At 42.6% G+C, this 13,301-nt stretch overlaps 1 protein-coding gene across 1 annotated transcript; it reads right to left on the reverse strand.

Annotated features, from left to right (window-relative positions):
• Window positions 1-8,181: 8,181 nt before the first annotated feature.
• On the reverse strand, window positions 8,182-9,691 carry LOC110619018 (cell surface glycoprotein 1-like). The gene is made up of 2 exons (XM_021762276.1): window positions 9,067-9,691; window positions 8,182-8,381 (listed from the first exon to the last, which is right to left on the reverse strand). Exons 1-2 carry the CDS (start codon window positions 9,689-9,691, stop codon window positions 8,182-8,184), a joined length of 825 nt encoding a protein of 274 aa, XP_021617968.1.
• Window positions 9,692-13,301: the final 3,610 nt, after the last annotated feature.

Below are 13,301 nucleotides of genomic sequence, written 5' to 3' on the forward strand. Positions count from 1 at the left end.
ATCCGAGCACTTCCACGTGAACGTACCTGACGTCACCGTGTTTGATGTGTTAGCCTCCTGCTGAACCAGGGTGAAGATCCAAGCTAAAGCTAACGGAACTTCCCTCAGGAATCTACTGAAGAAAAGCTGACCCTTTCCTCTGCCTCAACTACCACCTATTCCCAGACTGGCTCTAACCTCTTTCTGAGCTTACTCTTACTTCTTTTTCTCTTTCTCTCACTCTGATCTATCTCACTTATTCTTCTGCTTCTTTTTCTGTTCTCTGACTTACTTACTCTTCTTCCTCTATCTTACTTCCTTTTAAGAGGTTACACTTAATGATGAGAAATCACTCTCCCTACACCTGGAATTATAAAACTCAAGACCACAATATCTCATAGCAACTCGCTCTCTAGCTCTTCTTTGGTTCACTAACCTCTAGCTACTAACTCTTCTCTGCATTTCTATCTCTTACTTGCTACTCTGAACATCTAACTCTGCTATACTCTGCTACTCTCACATCAGCCGACATCCTACTAGGGTCCACAGAACATACACATCAGAACACTCAAAAGTGAGCATACCTGGCACCCCTGTGTCTGATGTGTCTGCCTCTCTTCCTTGTCTACTGGCCTGAGCCGCTCTGCCTGCAAAAGTCTGTTGGGACTGAGCCATCCAAGGCGCCGTAGGACACTCACGAACCATGTGCCCCTCCTGACCACACCTGAAACATGCTGTTGTCCCTGCAAGACAGACTCCCTTATGCAGCCTTCAACATCTCAAACATTTTGATCTGCCTACAACAGAACTCGAACCAGCACCACAATTCCATATCTTATTCTTCTTTGTCCTTCTCAGACCTCTGTTTCTTTTCTTACTGGTTCTCCCCCACTTCACTCCTTTCGAGGTAGCTGTACTCCAAATGGAGGGATCATTCTCTCCTGAACCAGAAATCCTGGAATCCTTGGTCTGAGCATCTTCTAAAGACTATTCGTCCATATTCACCTGCAGACCTACCTCCCTTTTCTGCACATCTAACTCTACTTTTCTCTTATCTCCAAATACTCTCCCTAGATCCATGCCTTCTCTGGTTTCATCAAAAGACTCTTCAGACGGATCTGAGTCCACAGAGTGACTAACACCACTCATCTTAGCTCTTCTGAAGAACAACACACAAACAAACAAACATTAGCACACATATAGTTCATATGAAAGACACATGAACTTGCAACACATACATGCATACATAGCATAACATTAATGCACATGCATAAATTCATGGCATTTCACATCATCATGCAAAACAAAACTCATTAGCCTATCCTAGTGGACATGATTTTACTTATTGTGCTTGCCCTTCTATGACTCTAAACCAACCTCTTTCCGATGTGGGATCTCTCTAATCCTTGAACAAAAATGCTCACACACCATACTCTTGAGGCCCTATGCTCTGATACCATCTGTAACAACCCGGAAACCGGTACCTCTCTGTAACGGCCCAAACTGCTCGGCGCTAGGATCCAGATCGGCTTAAGGCCGCCAGAACCCGTAGCAAGCCTAACCTGAACTCCAAATAGCTGACAAAATCCCATACATGATCCGACCTAAACAGACAACTGGAACTAGACCTAACCTGTGCATGCATCAAAACCACAAACATAAGACCTCCACTAGGGTCCTCATCAATTACCATAGCGTGGTAAACAATACATGCCACAAGTTTAGTTCCAACACAACTCAACATCTGACATAACATACATCATGTATTAAAAGGGACTAACCAAGCCTTAGGGCCAAGCACAGCACTAATCCATAAACAAATCTCTACTTTACTTACATTACAATTCATTACCTTACAATATCTTATCTCAGTTTACAATACATGTCCACACTAGCACTAATCTATTACAAAAGCAAAGCCTTAACTCTCGAGACTTCCCGATCGACCTTAAACCTGCAACACTGGGGTTAGGGGAGAGGGGTGAGCTAAAAAGCCCAGTGAGTAGAAACAAAGAAAACAGTTCATTAATTACATGCTTTCATGAAATGCGCCACAGCACAAACAATTCACATCACGGATTGGACATGACCCCAAAACTCCCAACGTTAGTATGCCTGGCCCAGCCAGGTCTTACAACATTAGTATGCCTGGCCCGGCCAGGTCTTACAACATTAGTATGCCTGGCCCGACCAGGTCTTACAACATTAGTATGCCTGGCCCAGCCAGGTCTTACAACCTCTCTAGGCTATTGGGGTCGCCTTGGTCCATCCACCTCATCAACAGTAAAATAATGCAATGCGTCATATTCGTGAAACTAATGCAATCAACCTACTATATATCATCATGATGCATGAACATGCTTTAGGCATTTGAATTTCGTAAAAATAAAAGATTAAGTTAGTTCTACTCACTTCTGGCAGACGCTAGACTGACTCTGCAACTGCTAACACTGATGGCCTCCTCGGTCCCTTGGGTCCAATCCTACACAGGTGGACTCGAATGAGGTGCCAAACACATTCTAAACAACTCATAAACAACTACCCAAAAACCCCTCTAAACATCACTTAAACATGCATAGAAAACAACCATGAAAAGGCTGGACAGGGCACTTTCGGCGGCACCTTCGGCGGCCGAACCCTCTCTCCAGAGACGAAACTCGGGCACTTTCGGCGGCACCTTCGGCGGCCGAAAGTCCCTCTCCAGAGACGAAAGTCAGGCACTTTCGGCGGTCGAATCCTTCCTTCGGCGGCCGAAAGTCTGCTTTCAAGCCAAAACTCAACTTTCGGGGGCAAGGTTAGGCGGCCAAACCATGCATCCACAGGCAGGTTCGGCGGCCGAAGCTACTTTCGGCGGCCGAACCTGAGTTCTTCCCAGAAAGGCAGAACTCAGCTTCTCATGCATTCAAGCCTCCCAAACCTTCTAAACACCCCAAAACAAGCATCCAACTTTACCAAAACATGCATAAAACTTTAACCAAGCAAAAAGGAGCTTAATAACTTGATTAAACTCCGAAAACAACATCAAAAACATACATAGATAGCTTATGACCCACATAGGCCAAAACCATCAAAACAACCCAAATCCTCACATACTCTCTCCCTATCATGCATACTTACTCCCACATGCATAGACTAGCTTAAACTTCCAACATATCATCACATAAACATATATAAACATACATTGCATAAAATCCACATAAACCCTAACATGCATATCTACCCATTAAAACTCCAATAAACTTACTTAAAACTTCATGAAACATAAAGGAAAGCATAGATCCACACTTACCTCTTGAAGATCGAGGGTTTGTGCGAGCTCTAACTTGGAGATGGGAGGAACCAACTCCTTGGGTCTCCAAGTTCCCAAAACTTGATCTAAGCTTGAAAACTCTTCAAAACAGCCATAAGACTCATGAAAACATGAAGGAGATGAAGAAAAACATGAAAATGGCCAAAGGAGGACAAAAACTCACCTGAGCTCGAGAATGGAGAGAAAACTCGCCCATTTTCGATCTGAGGGCTCTTTATAGGTGGCCTGGTCGAAGACCTTCGGCAGCCTAACGTGCCCCCTAAACTCATGCATGTTCGGCGGCCGAACCTGGGTTCGTTCAAACAAGACTTTCGGAGGCCAAAAGCACTCCCGAAGCCTTCCCATGTTCGGCGGCCGAACATAACTTTCGGCAGCCGAACCTGGCAAACGCCTCCTTGGTCTTTTCTTTTCAAAACTCAATTCTTTTTCATTTAAAACCATGAAATCAGTAAAAACATTTTTGAAAACACGTTTTACCCCTCTAGAAGCCTCTGGCATCTTCAGAATTCCAGATTCCAACGGAGATTCCGCCGGAAGGTAGGGATTCCGATGCCGGAATCTAGCCGGGTATTACAATATACTAGCCTAAACCTTCAACATATCATCACACAAACATGCATAACTACACATTGAGCATACATTTGCATAAAACCCAATAAAAACCTTAACATGCATATCTACCCATACCCAAGCATTAAATCTCCCTTGAACTTACTTAAAACTTCATTAAACACAAAGAGAAGCAAGAATCTACACTTACCTCTTGAAGATCGAGGGTTGGTGCGATCCCAACTTGAAGATATGGAGACTCCAAGCTCCAAAGATCTCCAAGCTCCAAAACCTTGATCTTAAAGCTTCAAAACTCTTTAAAACCACAAAACACTCATAAAAACCTTGGAAGATTTAATAAAGAACATGAAATGAACCAAAGAAGGCAAGAACTCACCTGAGCTCGAGAATGGGGAGAAAACTCGCCCATTTTCGGGCTGAGGATGATTTATAGGTGGCCGGGTCAACCACTTTCGGCGGCCTAAGTTGCTCCCGCAACTCCACCACCTCTGGCAACCTAACGTGCCCCCTAACATGCCCCCAAACAATCCCATGTTCGGCGGCCAAACCCGACTTTCGGCGGCCGAACATGGCTTACTTTACTCAAAGCTTTCGGAAGCCTAAAGCACTTCCAAAACAGCCCAATGTTCGGCGGCCGAACTAAACTTTCGGCGGCCGAACCTGGCACACGCCTCCTTGGTCTTTTCTTTTCAAAACTCATTTCTTCTTTTCAACTAAAACCATAAAATCAAGTGAAAACATATTAAAAATACATTTTACCCCTCTAGAAGACCCTAGCATCATTAAAATTCCAGATTCCAACGGAGACTCCGCCGGAAGGTGGGAATTCCGATGCCGGAATCTAGCCGGTATTACAATGATAAGATCTTTGGAACATTTCTTAGTTAGATTTGGCAATCAATGCCTTAGGTTCGGGGATTGCACCAAGAAACAATGGTCTTTCTTGTTGTACCACAAGAGAAAAAACTTTGTTTATTGAAGGCAATGGATCCATCATCATGATTTTCGACCTGACATTGCTGCACTAATCATTGAGACCCTTTAAAAATCTAATGACATAATCATTTTCTCTGTAAGTTCTCATAGTTGCAATTGCACCACAGCTTCATGAAGGATTACATGTGCACTGAGGTATAGGTTTGAAGTTGATTAATTCATCCCACAAGGTTTTTAGATGGGTGAAGTAGTCTGTAACAGATGAATTTGCTTGTTTGAGACTATAAACCTCTTCCTGTAAATTAGAGATGTGGAGCATATCTACCTGCGAGAATTAATCTTGAAGGTCTTTCCAAGCATCTGCTACAACATCGATCCAAATAATACTCTATGCAATTGAATGTGATAAAGATTTCGTGATCCAAAATAGAACTATATTATTACACCTTTTCCATGCTGCAAACATCTGATCTGTGACTTCTAGAATCTTTAAAGGTCCATCAAAAAATTTTATCTTATTCTTAGACTGTAAGGCCATTTTCATGGCTCTACACCAATAATAGTACTTTGGTCCTGAGAGAGTAGGTGACACAAGAATTAAGGCATGATTTTTCATTTAGATGTAAAAAATATGGATTTAAAGGATTGGTGAGATAATTTGTTGTTTGGTTTTGAGGTTGATTCAAGAACCTCATATTTTGGTCTGCCATGAATACAATGGGTAGGAAAAAGAAGAAGAAGAAGAAGAAAAAGAAAAAGAAAGAGAAGAAAAAGAAAAAAAAAGTGCAGTTGTACCTAGCACGTCACCTATCTCTATCACACCTTATAGAATGGCATTAGTGATAACGGTTGTCGAAACCGTCAAAAATAAACCTATTATCAACCAACAAAATAAATTGCGGATAGTGGCAATAGGGTCGAACCACAGGGAATTGACACTACTGATTTTCCTAATAATGACTTGGTCAAGTAAATAACAAGTAAATAAAAGAGGGGGGTTTGATTTGATGATAATGAATTAAAACTAAATAGCAAGATAAAGCAATAATTAAAAGGTAAGAATTTCAATGGGAAAAACTTCTAGTTGAAGTATGGATCTATTTCAGATTTCTTAGAATTGATCATTGATTCTTTAACACTCCTATTTATTCCAATAAATTAGTTTAGGATGTGGAAGACGCTTCTCACAATCCAAATTCCTCCTTAAGTTCTAGTTTGATTAGGAAGCGTACGCTAATCAAACACTAGTTAACAAGTTGCCAAGGAACGTCCTTGGGACTTTTAGCATCGAACAACTGTTAACTGCATTAAGACTTAGAGAAACCTAATTCTATCCTTGCCAACCGTGTGGTCAAGTCTAGATCATGCAACCTGATTATATTTGTGTTCAAATAATATAAGCAATTACGGACTTAAATCATTTAAACAATTTATTACTCAAGCAATTTAAAAGCAATGGGCCCTTATTGATTCTAAAAGCAAAGCAACAATTATAGAAAGATCAAATTGCATAAATATTGGAAACAAATAGAAGTTTAACAATGGAGATTTAAATCTCCCAATTCATCACAAATCTGAATTTTCCAACTTCAACTAGAAAAGAATGAGATTAGCCACTCATGGTGGACAAAATACACAAAAGAAAGAAGAAAGAAAAGAAGGAGACAAGCTGCTGTATTTTCTGCAGAATTGCTGAAGATGAGATGCCCCTTTGCTGGTTTGGATGCTGCCCTTATATAGCTGGAGAATCCCAATTCCAATTTGATTAGGGTTTTAAAATCTCAATTTGATTTGGTCTTCTTTGTAGTCTTTGATTCCTCTTTGGATTTTGTATTTGATTGAGAATGGAACTCTCTAAGTGAAGGGCATGGCTCTTGGGACTGATCTTGTGGTGTTTGAAGTGGATTTGGACTTCTTTTCTTTGAATTTAGATTTTCTACTCTTTTCCCGCTTCTGCTGTTAATTCCTGCTGTTAGTTTGATCGGGGCGGTGATTTGGGCAGATCGCTGCCCCGATTGCTTCCTGTGAATCAGTCCAGTTTTCAACTTTCTGTCTCTGCTTGATTTGGGCAATGATTTGGGCAAATCACTGACCCAATCACTTTTCTGTCATTTTCTGCACTTTTTCTTCAGTTTTCCAATTTCTTTCTTTTCTATAAAAATAAAGTAAAAACCATAAATTAAGCTAAAAATTGTGTAAATAAGCAATAATAAAGATGATAAAAATGTGGCTAATTTATGTTTGATCAAATACCCCCACACCTAACTTTTTGTTTGTCCTCAAGCAACAAATAACTTAGTCAATCAAGTTCCTTTTTCCTTTGAGCCTAAGTACCACTTAATCAGCCCCCCCTAGACTCCTAAGCTGAAGTATCACAGTATAGAGTACATGCACCAAGGTCATCCTCTTCTTTCCTTGTTTCCTTTCACCTACCATGGTCAAGAGAAAGGTTTTTGACTCAATCATGCTTATTCTTTTATGTTAGGTTTAATGCAACCTCTAAGAGTGACTTGCCCTCCCTTGAGCTTTTTATTTTATTCAGCAGCACTTATTTATTCTTGCCTGAAAAAATCACTAACCTTTTTACGCGAAGGTGCATATTGGTGATACCCACCCCCGGTTACTCAGTTAGTCACTTGTTCAAGTGGCTACTAGCTCTGTTCATAGCTTATTTGGCCATTGGAACAGGTTTATGATTTGTGCTTTGTGCTGGTTTTTCTTTTTCTTTTCTTTTCATGACATTTTGGTCAAATCAGCTCATAGGGAGTTACATCAACTTTTTATTTGCATGTGTTCATATTTTTATTTTCCTTGACCACAGAAATTTTAGAGATTCAATTCAAGAAAAAAAACTCCCTAAGTGAAGGTAACATATTGTAAATGATTCAATTTAGGCTTAAAGGGGTGGCAAATCAATGGGGTCATGAGATAAGGAAACTTTTTTAACCTTGTTATCTATGTTGAGTAGAGCAAAAGCTAAGACAAAATTCTGTGTGTGTGTGCAGGAAAAAATGTGTGCTAAGAAAGAAAAAAAATGTGTAGTGTGTGTCATGGGGCAAAAAGATGCAAAAAGAAACAAAAAGACACAAATAGAAAGCAAAAGATGATGGAATCAATGCAAATCAATGTAAAAATAACCTAACAATACCCCCACACCTATGACAAACATTGTCCTCAATGTGTAAGCATATATAAAAAAAAAATTAATAAGAAAAGGGAAAGGGACTTCCTGGCCTGTGGGTGATTTGACCAGTGATTTGGGCAAATCACTGATCAAATCACTGTCTGTCACGGTGCTGGGGCAGAAAATGGTTTACCAACAGGTCCAACAGGTGCTCCATCCTGTGCATTCGATCCTCAATTCTACTGAGATGAGCCTCTACTGTCTAGTTGGGGGCTGCGTCTTCAGGGGGCTGATGGGCATCCTGCTGGGGGGCTGCTGGAGGTGCTCCATGTGCTGGTCCTGGTCGTATATTCCCCATTGTCTCATCCGCTGGGGCATCTGTGGGGGCTGTCTGCTGGGTGTTGGTGAGTTGACTAGTTGGCCTCTTTCTGAAAATACGCTCAAGGCGTGGTGTGATGGGACCTGCAGGTGTTATGAAAAAAATATCCCCCACTTTGCAAAGCAACCCCATATCATCTAATGTGCGTAGGTCCAAGGGGGTTGATTTGTGGGTGGGGGAGAGGTCAGTGTGTGCTGGGTGTAGCAGTTTAAGGTTCACTGCAATGGCAGTGATCAGATGGCCTAAAATCAGGGGCCTGTGATACTGTATGATGCTGGATAATTGGGTGGCAACCCAATATCCAAGATGAATCTTTCTGTGTGTGTGCATGCACCATAGTATGTATAGCTCAGTCCTAGTCAGGATATTGGAAGCATCCTTCCTCCCAGAAAATGTGTAGGCTAAGAATCTGTGAATGTATTTTAGGGAGAAATTTTTCAGATGCAGGTCTTTGGACCTGGTGGGCAAGTAGAAATCAGGAGGATTGTCACATAACTCCAAATATGCAGAACTTGGATTAAATTCAGCAGGGAAGTCCCAAGTAGACTCAGGGCATTCACAGCCCATGGCAATGCCAAATTCCTGCAGGGACAAGCGAAATTGCTATCCCAATAGCCTGAATCCTACTGTGTTTGGTGTGTGAAGGTTGTGCATGGCAGGCCTATCAAAGTAAAAGGTAGTGAAGAACTCGTGTGTGAGTTCAATGAAAGAAGGCATGCGCAGGAAGAAAAATTTGTCCCAACCAATAGCAGAGATGAGGGAGTGTACCTGGTGATGGAGTCTCAATGCAGAGAAGGGTACCATGGTGTATGTACTTATCTGGATGATAGGGTAGAGATGAAATTTTGTCCAGCCGGGTACGCTCAGAAGCCTTGTTGAATGTCAGGGCTTGAGTGATGTGATCTGGGCATGAAGGTTTGGGCAAATCGCTGGGCAAGTCACTGGGCATGTCACTGGGCATGTCACTAGGCATGTCACTGGGCAAATCATTTTCCTCGTGACCTGCGGGATGTGTGGCAATGGGAGTTTCTGGTTCTGGCTCTAGGCTCGGCGGTGGAGGTGGTGACTGCGTTCTTGGTCGTTTCTGGTCGAGGGTAGCAGAAGGGGTGTCTTCTTGAGGCGTTTCGCCCCCCTGGGTTTCCATTGCGACTGTGGAAGAGGAAGGTGGTAGCTCGATCATCGTCGCCCTTTTGCGCCGGCGATAAGTCTGGACGTCCGGTGAGTCGGAGCGTCCGGTCGCAGCTCCAGTAGCCGGTGGTGTTTCGGTGCTGGTGGTGACTGGTGGAGTGGTGTCCCATGCTTCGTCGTCGCTGTCAGAGGGAACGGGTCTCGGTAGCCCTAGTCGCCGCCACATGCCGGGTCCGCCGATGGCCTTCATCTTGATACGGACCATGGTGGTATTGAGTTCGCCGGTGGTTTGTCGGAGAAAGAAGACTTGAAGAAGAAGAAATGAAAACAGAAAGATTGTGTGAAAAATAAAAAATAAAGGAAAAAATTACTTAAAGTGATTGGGGTAGGTGAACTGCCCTGATCATTTAATGCTGGCTCTCTGGATTCTTGACAGGGTGATTTGGCCAGTGATTTGGGCAAATCACTGCCCCAATCACTTTCTTCCTTGCGGTTGCTTGGCTGGTACTGTTCACGTGACTGTTCACGCCTTTTCTGATGATGTGCTTGATTTGGTGATTTGGCCGGTAATTTGGTCAAATCACCTGGGCAAATCACTTCTTTGGTGCAACTGCCTGGTTGATCTTGTTCTGTCTGAGATGAACCCTATCGATTTGGCCTATCGATTTGGGCAAATCACTGCCCCAATCGCTTGTTACTATGCTACAATCAGGTGATCTGCCCCAGTGATTTGGGCAAATCACCACATCTGGGCTGCCTCCCAGTAGCGCCCTGTTTTCTGTCTTGGGCTGGACTTTCTGCCTTGATCAGTAGGTTAAGGAAGTGGAATCCAAGGGGATTTCTTCCACAAGATGAACAGTAAATCCTTCATAAAATTTCTTCAAACGATGTCCATTAACTTTGAAAACTTTGCTTGTTTGTGGACTCCGTATGTCAACAGCTCCATGTGGATAGACATGCTCAACCAAGAATGGCCCAATCCACCTAGACCGAAGCTTCCCAGGAAATAATTTGAACCTTGAATCAAAAAGTAAGACTTTATCACCAACCTGGAAGTGTTTTCTGGAGATATTTTTGTCATGGAAGGCTTTGGTCTTTGATTTGTAATCCCATGAAGCTTCATATGCATCACGCCGAATCTCTTCAAGCTCTTGAAGTTGCAATTTTCTGTTGGCTCCAGCTTCTTTTTCATCAAGATTGCAGCTCTTCACAGCCCAATAGGCTTTATGTTCAAGTTCCACAGGTAGATGGCAAGCTTTCCCATAAATCAGCCTATATGGAGACATCCTAATTGGAGTTTTATATGCTGTTCTATATGCCCATAAGGCATCATTGAGGCGTACACTCCAGTCCTTGCGATTTGGGCAGACCGTTTTCTCCTAGATGGACTTGATCTCCCTATTTGACACTTTGGCCATGTAATACCTGGCTAGAATCCGGCATTGGAATTCTACTTTCCGGTGGACTTCCGGGATGTCGAAATTCTCTAGAAGGAAAGATTTATGTTTTTCTAAAGTATTTTGATATAGTTTATAGTTTTCAAGTATAAGGAAAAGAGTTTTTGAAAGAAATGAACCAAGGCAGAAAAGCTAGGTTCGGCCGCCGAAGGTGCATGAGTTTCGTCTCTGGAGAGGACTTTCGGCTGCCGAACCTGCCGCCGAAAGTGTTCTGTCCAGCCTTCCTTTGCATGCTTTGCATGGATGTTTGAGTGAGTTTAAGGGGATTCTTGGGGAGTTTAATAGAGTTGGTCATAAGCTAGTTTGGTCCCTCATTTGAGTCCATCTGTGTAGGCACAGACCAAAGGAACCAGAGAGAGTAGCAGTGAGTACTGCTCCAGAGTTTTTAGAGCCTGCAGAGTCAGTCTAGATAGCCAGAGGTGAGTGGAACTAAACTTAATGCTTTTAATTGAAAAATGAAATGCTTTTAGCATAATTCATGCATCATGAGTATACAGTAGGTTGTTTGCATTAGAATCCACGAATATGTTGCATTGCATAGTTATTTGTTGATGTGGGTGAATGCTGAATGATCCAATAGTCTCTGAGAGAAGTCCAGGAGCCTTTGACTACGCCCTGGCAGGTATAGAGAAGTCCAGGAGCCTTTGACTACGCCCTGGCAGGTATAGAGAAGTCCAGGAGCCTTTGACTACGCCCTGGCAGGTATAGAAAATTCCAGGAGCCTTTGACTACGCCCTGGCAATGGTAAGTACACAGGTGTTATATACACGTATACATATATGACAGGAAGACCAGGTGCTCGATTCTACGCCCTGGCACGGTAGAGCTACCGGGACTATATGGTGACAGGTTTACCCTTGATGTGGATTGTCTGTGATATGATGCATTCCATAAGATCATGTGTTAATGACTTGTTTTACTGTTCTACTCACTGGGCTATAGAGCTCATCCCACTCCCTTAACCCCAGTCTTGCAGGTTCAGTGTACAGTGTACAGGGGATAGTCCAGCAGAGCATAGGAAGAGAGAAGAGTTTTGTAATAGAATTTTGTGGACATGTAAACTTAAAGAGATGTAACAGTTGTGTATAAAGTTAGAATTGTGCTTGACTTAATTATTTTTGTGTTGTAAATCTTTTGTATACATGGTCTGAGTATAGAACTATTTTACAAAGTATGTGAAAAACCAGACTTAACAGGTATGAATTAACCCATCTAGAGCAAGCTCTAGTCAGGGGTACAGAGTACAGAGAGAGTGCATGCACAGGTTAAGTCTTGGTCCAGAGAAAAGTTTTTATTTTCACAGAAAATGTATGACCATGTATGAGATTTTATAGGTACTCAGAGAGTATAGCAGGCTTGCTACGGGTTCTGACGGCCTTAAGCCGATCTGAATCCTAGCGCCGGTGACGGTCCATTTTGGGGTCGTTACAGGCCAGCCCATTTGTTTGAGGATGATAGGCAGTAGAGGTTCTATGGATGACATGGTGCTTCTTGAGGAGGGTTTCTACTACCTTGTTGCAAAAATGGGTACCTCGGTCACTGATTATGGCCTTGGGCAGACCAAATCTTGAAAAAATGTGGGCTTTCACAAAGTCACAAACTGTTTTTGCATCATCAGCCCTTGTTGCCTTGGCCTCAATCCACTTGGACACATAATCCACAGCTAGAAGTATATAGGTGTTGCCAAAGGAAGGTGGGAATGGCCCCATGAAGTCAATGCCCCATATGTCAAAGATTTCACACACCATGATGAGGGCTTGTGGCATTTCACTTCGGTTGCCAAGATTTCCCGTTTGTTGGCATCTTGCACATGACCTACAAAATGTATAAGCATCTCTAAATATATTAGGCCAAAATAACCCACTTTCAAGTATTTTCAAGGCTGTCTTGCGTGGTCCAAAGTGACCTCCACAGCTGTGAGAGTGGCAGAAAGTTAGGACAGAAGAAATCTCATGGTTAGGGATGCATCTTCGGATCACTTGGTCTGCACAATGCTTCCATAGGTAAGGCTCATCCCACACATAATACCTTGCATCTTTCTTGATCTTGTCTCTCATGTGTTTGGGCAAATCAGTGGGCAAATCACCTATGGCAAGGAAATTAACAATATCAGCATACCATGGTTCCTATTCTTGGACAGAAAAGAGGTGCTCATCAGGGAAAGTCTCATTGGTGGGGCATGGCTCTATTTCTGAAAAAATTCTACTGAGGTGGTCAGCCACGAGGTTCTCCTTTTCCTTCTTGTCATGGATTTCCAAGTCAAATTCTTGTAACAGCAATATCCATCTTACCAGCCGTGGTTTGGACTCCTTTTTCTTGATTAAATACCTTAGAGCAGCATGATCTGAGTAAATAATAACCTTTGTCCCAAGTAGATTGTAACAGCCCGCATCTCCGGACCGCCACCGGCGCTAGGAT

This window comes from Manihot esculenta, chromosome 7, assembly GCF_001659605.2.
Source record: "Manihot esculenta cultivar AM560-2 chromosome 7, M.esculenta_v8, whole genome shotgun sequence".
NCBI classification, from domain to species: domain Eukaryota; kingdom Viridiplantae; phylum Streptophyta; class Magnoliopsida; order Malpighiales; family Euphorbiaceae; genus Manihot; species Manihot esculenta.